Genomic DNA, 14,409 nt, shown 5'->3' with positions numbered 1-14,409 from the left:
TCCATGACTTGCTTATGTAAATGGTGTTTTAAAATTTTTCTTTCGTGGTAAATGTTTCACAACTTCCTTTCCAATGTCTTACAAACTGCAGAAATGGCATCCTGAGGCCCTCAGTCATTTATAACATGGATGAATGAAGCATCACTCAGCTTCTGAAATCAATATTAGCTCAATTTTACAGATGGTCTGTAAGGAAAAACAGCTTGAAGTTTCATGCAGAGTCCGTAGTAGAAAAAAAAGCCATTAGTTTTTTGAAATTATTTCCTTGGTAGTGAGCTATGAAATGTCAGTATTTATTGGAAACCTTAATTCCCTCGTTAGCCACAATGTTTTTGGTCCTATTAGGCTACAGATTTTTTTTTCTTTTACACCACATGATTTTTTATTATTATTATTTTTTCTGTGTCATTTATGGTTTTTTAAGAAGAACCTTGAGAAAAATGGAATTAAATGTATGGAAATTAATTATGCATGAGCGGATTCAAAGAAGAAAGATTATTTGATGTTATAGGAATGGGTTTATGGAAGAATCCACTGAAGGCAATGACAAGGACAAAATCCCAGCTGATCCTGGGACAGAGCTAGGTTTGTTCTTTAGAAGTAATAATAGTGTAATTTATTGTGGTATGTAAAAAGACAATTTTTTCCTGTCTCTTTTTCAGCATTTCATGAGTGGGTTATAGTCCCACAACCTGCTGAGAGTCAGGAGGTTGGACGGGAGCTTTGCTGGCACCAGCTTAAATTTGAGCTCAGCTTTTCCTAAGCTCTGCTGAGAGCCCCGGATAAGCTGGAATAGCAATTCCCTAAGAACCTCTTTCCTCTGGCTGCTGTTTTTCAGGTGGATGTCGCCATGCAGCACTATGGAGTGAATGGATACTCCCTGCATGCCATGAATTCCCTCAGTGCCATGTACAACCTCCACCAGCAGGCAGCTCAGCAAGCTCAGCACGCCCCTGACTACCGACCCTCCGTGCATGCCCTCACCCTGGCAGAGAGACTGGCTGGTAAGAACAACTCATGGCTTTTCTAGTTCGCTCAGAAAAAAGGAAAAAAACCACAAAAAACAAGACCCCAGACACTGGCCATGTGGTCAGGCCCTGCAGGGGACTCGTGCCCTCCAGTGTTGGCAGTGTTGCTGCAAATGGTCAGAGCTTGGATGCTCGATGGTAAAGCAGACCTGACAACCTGTATACCATAGCTAAACCAAAAAGTTACTGTAGATGTGATTCTAAAGACCTTCCCAGCATGAATCAGTCTTCCCTGATTATCTAAACAATACACATCTACTTTAAGATAGCTTTCTAGTTATCTGATATCAAAGAAAATAAATTCCAGACTAGAATGGATGGAAAAACATTATCTATTCAGACAACTTTAATGGCCTGAATTTAAGAGGTATGGGCTTAAGCCAAAATAAGGATGCAGAAGTTTCAGGATGGTCCTTCTAGGTGGGTAGTTCATGGAGTCATGGTGGTTAAGGCCTTGGACTCTTTGAATCAGTGAACCACCGCTGACCCTGGAAACTTCATGCCATCAATGTTCCCTTGTCCAGCTGCTAGTCATGGCCTCCTTAACAGGCTTGCTCAGATCATTTGATGGTCTGTGGGATCTCTGGATGGCTGCATGGTGAAGCTGGGGTCACCATTCTCATTAAAAGGGAACTAAAGTGAGATCAAGGAGACCTGGACTTTAATCCTGCTTCTACAGGAGTGATGACAGGGTGGCACTTCCCCTGGTTGTCCCTCCCCTCCTCCCCTCAACCTTTCAGTCAGGGTAACAAATGGTCCCAAACTGAAATGTTCCTTGCAGATCTTGGGTCTCAAGGTGCTCTTTTCTAGATACAAAGATCTCTTGGAAGATTATTTGATCCTCTGCATCTTTTACAGTAGAGCATGAAGGACTTGATGTCTTTGACCCTAACTAGAGTAAAAGCAGAGGGAGATTTAAAAAAAATAGAATTAAAAAAACCAACCTGTTCTCACATTCCTGAGCAGGAGATTCTATTGGTTTTCTGACCTCTTATCTTTAAAATTAATAACCCAATTGGAAGACTTTCCAAATTAAATCCCACAGTCCTCTTGTCTGCTTATCTTTGGTGGGGTAGGCATTACATACCTACAAGCTGGCTCCTTTGCAGTTGCTTCACATTCTGTTACTTCTGAATATCTTTCAGTGCAGGGTTATAGATCTTATTTGCCTTCCAGGGACATTCAGAATAAAGCAGCACAAAAGCAAATGACCTTAAGTCAGAAAACAGAGGTTTCTGATTGTAACTGCAAAGCCTCACCTGCAATTTATATTCTCCCTCTTGCACAAAGCCTGAAAACACAGTGAAAACATTAAAGTAATTGCTGGTTGGCTCTCGTTGGAGTGCCCAAACTTAATGCTGCCTCCAGGGACCTGCTAGGTCTAACCTCTACTCCAGAAATTCGGGAATATTCCAGCCTGCAGGTGGGGTGTTGAACCCGTGTCCTTCCTCCTAATTCCTTGTACTTGAAACACAAATGTTAGCTTTGTAAAATGTTTTGGGGTAGCTTCAATTTCTTGTCCTGGAACATCCCTTCTCCTCTCCTGGCTGCACTGTGAGCTGTCTCTGAGTGCTCGAGGACAGTCCCTTGGCCTCCAAAGCAGCAGCTATTACCAGTGTTTTAACTCCCTGAGGAGCTCTTGATTCCTCAGACACGTTCTCTGGTGTGCCACCAACAGTGTAATTTAGTTGGCCAAAGACCTTTAGCCTGAGCACATCTTTTCCAGGCTGCCAAAACCACGGGGCCTTGGCAGTCACCTGCAAAGGAGCTGCAAACGCTGACCTGGAGTGAAACAGCTGGAAGTTTGGAGGAGGAACACTTGAATGGTGCAAAGCTGATTTGCTACACTTGTTAGCCAACATATTTGGAACCTGGCTGTGTGGTTCTGGAGCTGGCCTGACAGCAGGTTTTGTTTTATCGTTTACATTCACGCCACGATGCTCGTGGCAAAAGCAGAAATAAACAGCAAGCAAGAGCCTTCATCTGACTCAGTGCACTGATAATCCTCACTTTTCTCCCTGTTAGGTTGTTTTCTAATGTGTTCATTCCACCCTTCTACTGGAAGTCACACTCATAACTCTATTAAAAATGATACCAGACACAGCTCTTTCTGCATTTCCTCTTTGAGAGTGAACCTCTTGCCAGACTATTTCATTCCAACGCTTTAGCACACCATGTCCCAACTTGCATAATAAAGGGTGTTTTTTAGGGTTTTGTTTGTTGTTGTTGTTTTTAATTTTAAATAAACTTATTTTCGTTGATTTAAGATCTTTCTACTCCCACTAACTGTTGTGCAATAATAGTGCCTCTGGTAAAATAATAAGCCCTTCACTCTGAGCCTCAGATTTTCCCCTGTCTCGATTTCTTCCTTGCCCTCAATTTTGCAAGCCCAGTTTGTGAATCAGACCTTCTGAGGAGCAACTCTGCAGAGCAGAGCTCAGCACATGAGCTGCAGGCTCAGGATCAGTGGGGTTGGGCTTGGTTCCTGCCTGGGCTTTCCACCCCAGATGCTGGATGGAGAGTGGCCATGCTCAGTGAAGCACATTCCTTCAAGCTAAACACACATAAGCACATGAGCTTAAGTGCTTTCCTGAGCTAAGGCCCAGAACTGCTCTCCAATATCATGCCTGGAAGACTACACTGAGCTCCATACGAGACACTGAAGAAGAGCCAGCTCGTCCTGGTTTCTAGGCAGATGCAGGTCTCTGATGCAGCTACAGCCAACAAAATGAGCTGGAGGCATTTGGGTTGGAGCTGCACAGACTCTTCCCACTGGTCAGCCCTGCAGCCTACAGAAGCTCTGCTCTTAGCTGCAAGGAGAACATTGGGCCTTTCTGCTGGCCATAATGGTGAATCTCCCCAGGATGTGATTAATCCTGGTTCTTAATGAAAGGTGCTTATGCCATATTGGAGTGTGGATATCTGTATGTCCCATCTCACTGATGTCGGAGCAGATTGGCTTATTTCAAGCAGATTTAGCAATGGAGCTTTGACCGTTTCCAATCTGTCACAGAAAGAGGTTTCCTCTTGCTTCCCCCTCCAGAACAGGCTTTTTAGTCAGAGGTTTTACCACCTAGGACATCTCAATTACTCAGTAAAATGCGTGTGTTTTATTAGTCTAGAGCCCCCCCCCCCCCCAAAAAAATGTTTTGTATCTTTGTCTGGTGTTACAAAGTGCTTTATTCAACTGTCAGCATACAAATTCCAATAATTAAATTGGCCACTTTTCTTGTCTTCCAACGGCTGTACATTTCAAGACATCATTTTGGAGGCACGTTATGGATCCCAGCACCGCAAACAAAGGAGGAGCCGCACGGCGTTCACTGCCCAGCAGCTGGAGGCACTGGAGAAAACCTTCCAGAAAACCCACTACCCAGATGTGGTGATGAGAGAGAGGCTGGCTATGTGCACAAACCTACCTGAAGCCAGAGTCCAGGTACTGATATTTCGTGGCTTTGTGAGTGGGGATGTTTAAAAGAATAGAGTGGATGGTCCAGAAGGCTGAGACCTCCCTTGAGCTTTCAAGATTCTTCCAGTGTAAGCAAAGATTTTGAGGCAGTGAAGTTGTCAAAGGCAGGGGTAGGGTGGGAGGAGATAAAATCATCTGTAGTCACACATCTGCTAAAAAAATTCTTACTTCTCACATGCATATTTTTTAAATTTAGGATTGTCTGAAGTGTACGCTGGTTTTCATTTGTTCTTTCTTTGGGGAAAATTTTAGAAACATTAACAGAAGTCTACTTATTTATTTCTTTGCAAGGCTTTTCTGGCTTTCTCAGAAAAGCAGAAATCCAACTAATTCCAGCTGCTCTTTTCCACCACTGTCAATATCTGTAACATCTCAGGCCAAGGTTTGTTTTTGGTTTTGTTTCTGTTTTTGGTTTTGTTTTCATTGCAATTAACACAATGTGCTTTGTAACCTGCTGGTGGGGTGGTTCTTGCATTGCTGGGCTTCAAGATTAAATAGCAAGTTCTTCAGTGTGAGGTGAATAAGTATTAGAAGAAAGCAATATATTTCTTCCAAGCCATGTTTACTGATTGAAGTTAAAAGACAGTAATTCCCTTCCCTTCCTTAAATTCAGTTCCTAGATAGCAGCCTATGCCTGCAATGATTTATTTTGAATCTTTCCCTAGTTTGGGTAAAAAAAGGGTTTTAGAAAGTACCAGAAGACTGTACAGTAACCCAGTGTAATGTCATTAGCCACAGCAATAAGACAAATATTCTGGTTGGACACAACTGCCTGACCAATTTAGAAAAAGAAAAGAACCCAACCAAACACCAGCACCAGTAGAGTGCCTTAAGGAAGCAATATAAATGCTGTCAATTTTTAAAAATGTATTTGTTGTGTTATTTGTAGAAACACTGAAAAAAGGTAGAGCTCTAAGATCCAAGAAAGTGGAATGACATTTGGGGGCTTGCAGTACCTCATCACTTGGAGTTACCCTGGAGCTCCCAGGATGAATTATGCTGAATTTGGCACTAAGCAGGATTTTTCACCAGTTTTCTCCCTTGCTATTTGTGGCCTTGAAGGTTTGGTTCAAGAACCGGAGGGCCAAATTCCGGAAGAAGCAGCGGAGCCTGCAGAAGGAGCAGCTGCAGAAGCAGAAGGACTGTGAAGGGAGCCACAGTGAGGGCAAGACAGAGCCACCCGTGCTGGAGACCCAGGCCGCTACCCCAGACACTGAGAAGGTCCAGAGCCTCCCAAGCGAGGTGGGTGCAGACCTCAACTTAACCCTCTCGGAGCAGTCGGCCAGCGAGTCTGCCCCTGAGGACCAGACTGACAGAGAAGAGGAGTTTAAGAGCACCTTGGATGAGGTTAAAGTGGACAAGAGCCCTGGTGTGGACAGCAAGGTTTTGAACTGCAAGAGAGCAAGCCCAAAAGCAGGTGAGGGGCAGCATCTTGATAGGGTGTAGTTGGTATCAGGACCTGGTATACCAAGGGGTGGTGGTGGTGGTTGGGTATCATCTCCTATTCCCCATGACATGGACCGTTGCAGGTAGGCTGCCCAGACTACTTGTCTTCTTGTCCCCAGCACTAAAAGGGGCACACAGAGGAGGTAGCAGGAGCACAGAAAAAAAAGCAAAAACATTCTCCTTAGGCTAGGATTGGGAAAACAGTGCTCAGTAGCAGGAAAGCCATAAACCAAAGAGGTCAGCCTCGTTTCTAGGAATTAAGATGCTAAGTACGGAAGAGATATGTTTATCCCTCCTGAGCTATCACCCCTCTGTTTCACCCTCCTGATACAAGAGAGAAGCTCGTACTGCAGTCTGAGCCCTACTCGGGCATGGGTTAGGACCTGCATCTGTCCTTAGAATTAACCCCATCCCCTCTGTCTCCTGCTGCAGAGTCTCCTATCAGTGCTACGGTGACGCCTTCATCCAGCAGCGGCCTGTCTCAGACTCACTCCTACTCCTCCTCCCCCCTGAGCCTCTTCCGCCTGCAGGAGCAATTCCGCCAGCACATGGCAGCCACCAACAACTTGGTCCATTACTCCTCCTTCGAAATGGGGACGCCGTCTGCCATGCCCTACTTGGGCATGAACGTCAACATGGCACCACTGAGCTCCCTGCATTGTCAGTCCTACTACCAGTCACTCTCCCATGCTCAGCAGGTCTGGTCCTCACCCATCTTGCAGGCTTCCAGCTCTCTCCCAAGCCTGAACAGTAAAACAACCAGTATTGAGAACCTAAGGCTCCGGGCAAAGCAACACGCTGCATCCCTTGGCCTGGACACCCTACCCAACTGAGTGCCAGGTGAGCTGCCACTGCCCGTCAGAAGATACACCAGAGGTTGGCACTCGACAGGTTTCCCCTCAAGCTCCCACCCACTCTCATCTCTTCTTGGAATAAGGTGCTCCCTGTCAGGGAAAACTTTGCGTTTCCTAACGTCTCAATAGCACCGTGATCTCATCAGACATTCCTGCTGCCAGCCTGCTCTGGGCTAATATTTAAGGAGGAAGTGTGGGGGGAGGATGTGTGTTGGGACAGATGAACTGTCCTCTGGACTGCAATGAGTTGAGCCTGCAACGTTCAGCAGAAGGCCACTCTCCTCACCCCTGTGATAAGGTGCCAACCATGTTATATACACCTTTTTTCGTTGTTGCTGCATTCTTTGAGAAAACAGAGTCCTGCTTCATCCTGTAAATAGTTTATAATGTTGACAGCACCCATCACCTGTGTGTTACTGTCGGTGTTACAGAACTGTGACATCTTTTGCTTTTATTCCCCTTTCCTTCTCAATTTTAGTAGCTAGTATCAAAGTTACAAATCAGCCATCCTCTCCACCTCAGCTCCTGGCTACCTGCTCCTCTTGGCTCGCTGTCCTAAAGGTGTTTATGACAAAGAGAAACAATTGTGCACTTACTTCTCTGCTCCACTTCTCCCAGCTCTGCTCAAGCCGATGTTCTCCTGGCCAGGAAATGATGTGAAGATGAATTTCCTGTTTAAGCACTTCCCATAAGGCAAGGGATTTTTTGTTTACTTTCTAATAGCACTTGTTCAAAGAGAGAGGACAACATTTTGGCCAGATGCTGCTGGCTGGGGAGAAAAATGAAAGCCAAATTCACAGGAGTATTTTTTAATCTGGTTTGTTCCCCCTTTGATCCTCAGTGAAGTATAAACTCTTCTATTTAAAAACTACAGGGTTTTCTTTTTGGAGAGCATATTGGTTCTACTTTGACAATAGAGAATAATAAAAACTTTGTATGAACTCCTGGTGTGTTCATACACCGTGAATTATATGGTTCTTTGACAAAAACTTGATTAATGCAGGCTGTGTTTAGAGAAACCCTCTGATCACCAAATTCTGCCCTCAAGCCCTGCAGCCTCAGGAACTGGGTAGCAAGTGAAAATGTAACAAGTGAAAAATGCTGTAATGCTGGAGGCAAAGCAGGTGATAAGCAGGGGCTTTGTGTTCTCTGGAGTTGAGGGGGAATAGATGAACTTGCCAAAAACACAGGGTTTGCAAACGACCAAAATTCACCAGCTTCAAAATAATTTCCATGAAGAGTTTCAGCCTCGTTTCACTGGAATGACCCATCATTCAACCTGGGGTGGTTTTCCTTGGGGAGAAGCCACGTTTCCGCCAACTAAAATCACTTTTCTTTTTGCCAAATCAAATAAATCCTGTGAACCCACTGCTGATATCCTGAGCATTAGAGTTGGATGGGAACCAGATCTAATCTCTAACATTGCCTAGGACCGAAAAAAAAAAAAAAAAAAAAAATTCAGACTGACTCTGGGGCAGGTGCTAAGTGGGAATCCCATGGGTGTCAGCCAGGTCTGCCACTAACATAGAGGGAAGAGTGGTGCTAATTTGCTGCAGGTGATCAGCTGCCCATATGTGATTTAAGTATGAGGCTGTAGACCCATAGCCTGCAGCCCCTCTCACTCCCACCTTGCTTCACACCTGTGCAGAAGCCAAGGGTTGAATTACCTCTTAAAACATGGTGGGGGAAGAATCTTTTCAACTCCAATAATGCTGCTTGGAGAAACATCCAACTTCTGCAAATAGAGATGTAAAAATAGCCAAGTGTGATAGGAAATGGTGTTTTATCCCTCATAAAGTTGTAGCAAGAGCAGACAACCAGAAAAGGCAGCTCACTGCCTGCACCAGCTTCCAAGGAAAATGGAGCATCTTCCTTAAGTAGTTTTATTATGCCAAACACTTCAGTTTGGGAAGTTTCTCTCCAGCTTTTGTTTTCCTGACTTTGTCAAATCAACCTCCATGACCAGCAGAATTCTCCACTTTGCCAAAACCAAATATATTTGTAGGAAGCAGATTTTTGGCTGCAGCTTTCAAAGGAGTCTGATTAAATTAAAACCACCAAAGCACACTCACTGTCTCCAAAAAGTTCCTTTTTAAGTCCCAGCCTTCATTTTTAATAGCCTGTCACCCAAACCAGGGACACCAGTCCAAAGCTTTAATCCTTTTCCTCCCTCAAAAAGCTGTATTCACCTTTATTTTTCCTGCCTCCTGCTAAGCTCAGCACATTTGCTAGCTGTGGAGTTGCTTTGCCAGAGCAGAGCAACTCCAGATTTAATTAATGCCCTTTCTGATGTTGTTCTCTGGTGCCAGTTTAGACTGAGCTGATGAAGCAAGCAAGGGTGGTAATTGGCAGTGAGACCAGATCTGGACGTCAGCTCTTCTGTAAGTAATAAAAGAAACCCATGAAACTGCAGCTCATGTCGGGAGGTGCTTCAGGCAGAGAACAGAGGCTTGGAGTTGCTCTTTTGCCATCCCAGGTCAGCCAGGCACCTCTCCTCTGCCCAGGTACCATGGCACTGGAAAGGGAGACATTGGCTTAGATCAGGGCAGATACAGCCTTACCACAGGTCATGATGAATACCATGGCATTTGCCACAGGAAGGTCAAAATATGTGGATTTATGCCCTGCTTCTGTAAGGCAGGGACATGGAGGGCAGGATATGAGCTCGTTGGATCCAGTCCTAGATTTGCCATGATCCTCCAGAAGGAGATGAGACCTTCCCCACCAAGCCATGAAGGGAAACTCTTCCCCATGCCTCAGTGCACAAATTTTAACATTCACCATCTTCACACATCTTGACCAGTCCTGGTGCCTGTCCCCTTCATCCCTCATGGTATCACTGACATCCTCACAGCAGGCTTGGAGGAGCTACCAAGAACTTCCCAGAAGGAGCATCTAGCACGTTGTTAAAACCATGGCCATCAGGATGCAGCTAGCACAGCCCAGAAAGCAAACTGGGAGAGAAGACATCCAGATCTCCATCATTCTCTGGATGTCTGCTCAGTGTCATCCTCATCTGCCTCCACCTGGTGCATCCACTGCCCGGGGTGCTGTTGGTCCTGGACCAGAGCACATGAATATTTCTTATGGTTAGATTATTTCTCATGTTCTAAACCAGGATGAAAATATCTAAATTTTTAAAATGAAAAGAAAAAATAGATTGCCTTAAATATATATGAGCCCCAGGAGTATTTTATAAGTTCAGGGTTTAACTTCTTATGGTCAAAATTAAACATCCATGAATGGAATAAGCTGACACATAAAGCAAAATATTATTTGGATCTGCAAAAATGCAAGAATTTAGGCTCCCAGATTGCAAAAATTTAATAATGAATTATCTGTCAAAAATTAATTTTTCCTGCAAATTGTTTTATTGCCTCTGGGCTTTTGGCTTTTTATGAAAAAAAACCAAAACCAAAACCAAAAAACAAAACACACAGGAAAAACTTTCCATCGTATTCAACCAAAGGGGGTGATTCTGCATCATTCCTCTTTGAGCTTTACAAACCTGAACATTCTGTCAGGAGAGAAGAACCCCTCCAAATCTCTCTCGATTTGCAATGTGAGGTTTGCTTCTTCCCTTTCCTCCCACCAGCTCCAGGTATTTGTGAAAATGAAGCTGCTGATGGAGTCTCAGAAGCAAAAAGGGATGAGGTCCCTCTCACTGTCCGGGCAGAAAATCTGATGCATTTTAACCAACACTGCAGATGGATCTAATGCAGTTTATTCCATCACAGGCACAAAATTCCTGCCCAGAAATCCTACTCTGTTAAAAGATGAACTGTTATGGGGAAAAGTAAAAAAAAGGATGAAAGAGGAAGCTCTCTCTGCTCTGGATGCTGCACAACCAGGCACAACCAGTTGCCAGGGCAAGGCATCCCTGGTACAATTTTAGTTACAGGGAGATAAATGCAAAAAAGAGTAGCAGCATTTTGTGTTCTGTAATGCAGATGATCAAGTTGATTTTTAATGCATGAAAGAAATGCCAAAGAAATGCACAGCATGGCAAGGAGGCTGGGAAAAGGTTATGCCCAGCCCTTTAAAAACAGTGATGAAACGACTGGAAAAAACTCTCCCTAGAGTTTATTTCAAAACAGGTTATGTACCCAGAGATTTCCTCTGCTGGTCTTTTCCCCCTCTTGCTGCTTTGCTTATGTTCCTTTCCTTCATGAACCAACTATGGCTCCAGACCCCACTTACTGGATTTTTAAGGCTTTAGCTATGGTCCTTGCAAGATCAGGGTCCTGGAGAAAAGAGGTCAGAATATTCAGGATAAGAGTTTGCAGTTAAATTCTTCTATTCTGTGAGAGAAGTCTGATAGGTATAGATAAAATAAAGGAGGTATTTTAATCGTGCAGGAGAAATACTAACTACCTATTACCAGTGAGGAAACATCCAGTGGCAATGCTGGGAGGCAGGAAGGGAACCTCTTTTTTCTCCTTTTTAATTTTTCAACATTTGATGGCGATTAAGTAAATAAAGAGAGAGAAAAGTTTTGCCTGTACTTCCCCCACCAAGAATCATTTGCTGTGGAGGCAACACAAAAAATGCTCCCCAGCAAGAAAATAACCACCAACAAGCAGATCTCCCCACATCTCTTTTCTCATTTTGGTATTTCACTGTGGGAAGAATTTTAACCAGCTCTGGGTTTCTGTTGCCACCACAGCCAGCCAAAGAAGAAACATCAAACCCCAATGTGTGTGGAGAACCAGAGCTGTTTCTGTCTCTCTGTGCCACCTCAGGTACTTCCACGGGTGCACCAATTTTGAGGACACTTCTGAAGAGTTCATATAGAAAGCATTAAATAAACCTCCATGGAAAGGAAACGTGAAATAAAATCAAACTTATTCTATTAGTGTAATTACAGTAGCTATGAAACATAACTCAATTAAGCTTGAAAATAAGTCAATCACAGAAATTTCCTGCTGGTTTTTACAAGCTGTGTTGATTTTTATTTTCCTCCCTCCTTAGCCCTCCACGTGCCCCTTGCTGGTTTTTTTATGTTCTGTTCTAGAACAACACAATTCATCTCCTGTGTTTTCTCTAAAGTGAAGAAAGCTATTTCTCTGAGTAGGGTTGCTCTCCTCCAAACCCACAGCAGAGGAATAAGAAAAAGTTGCTGCAATTAACGACCAAGCAAACAAACAAACAAACCAGCCCAAACTTCATGAATTTCCAGCCAAGCAAGATCAAATAGACAGAAAGTCCCCAGTGTGTGTGTGACTTTCCCACCATGTTATAAAACTGCCTTGTAATGATTAACTTCTTCTGTTTTCCATGGGCTTTTTAAGACTTTGGGCTGTTCCCTTCCCAGCTGCAGGGACAGCAGAGTCCCTCCTGTCTCCTGCTTGCTCAGGCTGCCTGGAGAAGGGATGCAAAAAGCTGGGACACTGATATCACCTCTTCTATACTGTGCCTGCCTCTCATCATTGAAGGCTCTGGTTAATGCCAGTGATGAGCATGGCCTCAGGGCCCCCTCAAGGTTCAGGATACAGCCCAGGTGACACGATGATCTTACTGGTTTCAGAGGAACCTGCTGGGAGCTGTGAAGTGCCATCCAGACACTACATAAACCCCTCAGTGCTGCTGTGATGCCACAGTGGAACGACCCCAGCAAGTTCAGTGGAGCAATGCCACAGCTGAGCACAGAATTTAGCCACAAAATTAATTTGTAAAGAATACTTGTCATATACTAACAAAAAAATGAATTTTTTTTTTAAATAGTCTGGACTTTCAGCTAGAAGTACTCTGCAAAATCTGTCTAAGAGAGACACAGATTAAACCCATGGCAAGTCCAGGAGTGCATCTGGTGCCCCATGAATGGCCAAAGGCTTTTTTGACTGCTCTGGCAACTGAGCTGGGCCACCTCATTCTGCAGAAGTTTAGACATGTCTGTGCAATGGAAAATAACTTTTTGGTTTATTTTCTCATGACAGGAGGCAATCAATTTAATTTTTTTTCCCCAGCTTCTGGCCCAAGGTGTACAGTTAGCTCCAAAGTGTAACTGTGTTTGTCTGTCAAAACTATATTGCAAAGGAACAAAGGCTTTTAAAGAACAAAAAGGAAAATAAAAGTAATATACTGTACAGATTGCTGTAAAATTGAGCTGTAGTGTAAGATCTTGTGCTTTAGAATTCACTATTGAGGAACTCAAATGTGTATCATATTTATTTATTCTGGTAGGTAAAAGAAGAAGAGAAAAAAAAAAAAAAGAGTTTATATTCATTTCTGAAAAGCTGCAGCATGATGCTATGTACCAATTGTGCCAGTCCTGCTTTCTGTAAAATTATTGCCTGTTTTCATACTCCACTAATAAAAAAGAAAGAAAAAAAAAAATCAAAGACTATTTGTTTTGTAAATCCTTCATTAACATCAAGCCCAGCCAATCACCTGGAGTCTTACTGCAGCAGCCTGACCTGTTCTGTCCCTGCATTGTGTCCCAGAAAACCTGGATCTGAAGAGAGGATCAAATAACAGTGCCCACACCAGAGCCCATGCTCCTTTCCCTGTCCCCATGTCCCTGCCGCGTCCCCACTGAGGGTGCTGAGTGCCATTGCCTGTCATCCAGGGGAGGCTGGGACCACAAGGAAAAGTCTGCATGAAAAACAGGCAGAACATCAGCTTCTGGCTGTTGTGGTCACTGTCTCCAGCTGGGGTGGCAAGCACAAGGGATTTGCTCTCTTGTCATCCCCCAGCACAAGCCAGGAGATAAATTGATGCCTGATGGGGTGGGGATGGGAAAGACCTGACCAGAGAATTTGTCTTTAAAGGCAGCTGTGCAGGAGAAATTAGACCATTCTCAAGCTGTTTGGGCTTTCCTGCAGTTCTGGAGATGTCTCTGGTCTTTTGCTGGAAGACTTGTTCTCTTTTCTAAGGCAAGCAAGCCAGTGTGGTCTGTGCTGGAGAAGATGGCAGAAATGCCAGCACCCCTCCACATCACTGCTTCCTAAGGGTGGGTTTGAACCTAACTTACCTGGGCAAGAAGTTGCCAACAATATCCATGGCTTTGCATCTTGGCTACAGGTCCAATTTGATGCCTGGTGAAGCTGAATCTATTGGGATTTTCCTGAAGTCGTCTGTTCATGAAGTTCTTGAAAAAGAATCAAATTATTCAATTTTAGAATGTTATCCCCCACCAACATGACTTGCTGGCTTCTTTTCCCAACTCTAGAAATATTGTAGATGGAAAAAACATAGGGGAGAAGTTGCTGGGAAGGAAAAGCATTTGTAATAATGATCAGTACATTTTGTGACATTCTCAAGAAAAGTGATTTTTCTCTCAAACCAGTCAGAAATCCAGGAATACTCAGAATCTAAACATAGCCTGGGAACACCCCTGCCAACAATGTTTTTAGTTCTAATTTTTTTTTTTACTGGGTTTCATCAGTGCCTTCGAGGACCATTTGATCACATGCACCCAGAGTACCAGCCAGCTCCAGCTGCCCTAGGCTGCAATCATTGCCATTTTTTTTCCAACAGCAAGGAAAGTATTAATCACTAGATTTCCTTTTCCAGTGGAATTACAGGTTTGTTTTGAATATTCAAAAACCCTGTGGGTAAGGAGAGCCTCTGACCTTCAAGGCCTCCAAACAGCTCAGTCAATTCCTGCCTT

General features: G+C 43.9%; 1 protein-coding gene across 2 annotated transcripts; it reads left to right on the top strand.

Annotated features, from left to right (window-relative positions):
• Positions 1–835: 835 nt before the first annotated feature.
• Positions 836–6,776, top strand: DMBX1 (diencephalon/mesencephalon homeobox 1). 2 transcript variants are annotated; one of them, XM_008490761.2, is made up of 4 exons: positions 836–1,002; positions 4,269–4,464; positions 5,560–5,914; positions 6,376–6,776. In XM_008490761.2, the coding sequence occupies exons 1-4, from the start codon at positions 851–853 to the stop codon at positions 6,774–6,776; spliced, it is 1,104 nt and encodes a 367-aa protein (XP_008488983.1). In that variant the 5' UTR covers positions 836–850. The 2 variants fall into 2 exon arrangements, with proteins under 2 accessions (XP_008488983.1, XP_008488984.1); XM_008490762.2 differs by having other exon boundaries at positions 842–1,004; positions 4,286–4,464.
• The last annotated feature ends 7,633 nt before the right edge of the window (positions 6,777–14,409 follow it).

The sequence above is a fragment of the Calypte anna genome, chromosome 8 (genome assembly GCF_003957555.1).
Source record: "Calypte anna isolate BGI_N300 chromosome 8, bCalAnn1_v1.p, whole genome shotgun sequence".
In the NCBI taxonomy this organism is placed as follows: Eukaryota; Metazoa; Chordata; class Aves; order Apodiformes; family Trochilidae; genus Calypte; species Calypte anna.
This window is presented reverse-complemented; position numbering and strand designations above follow the sequence as displayed.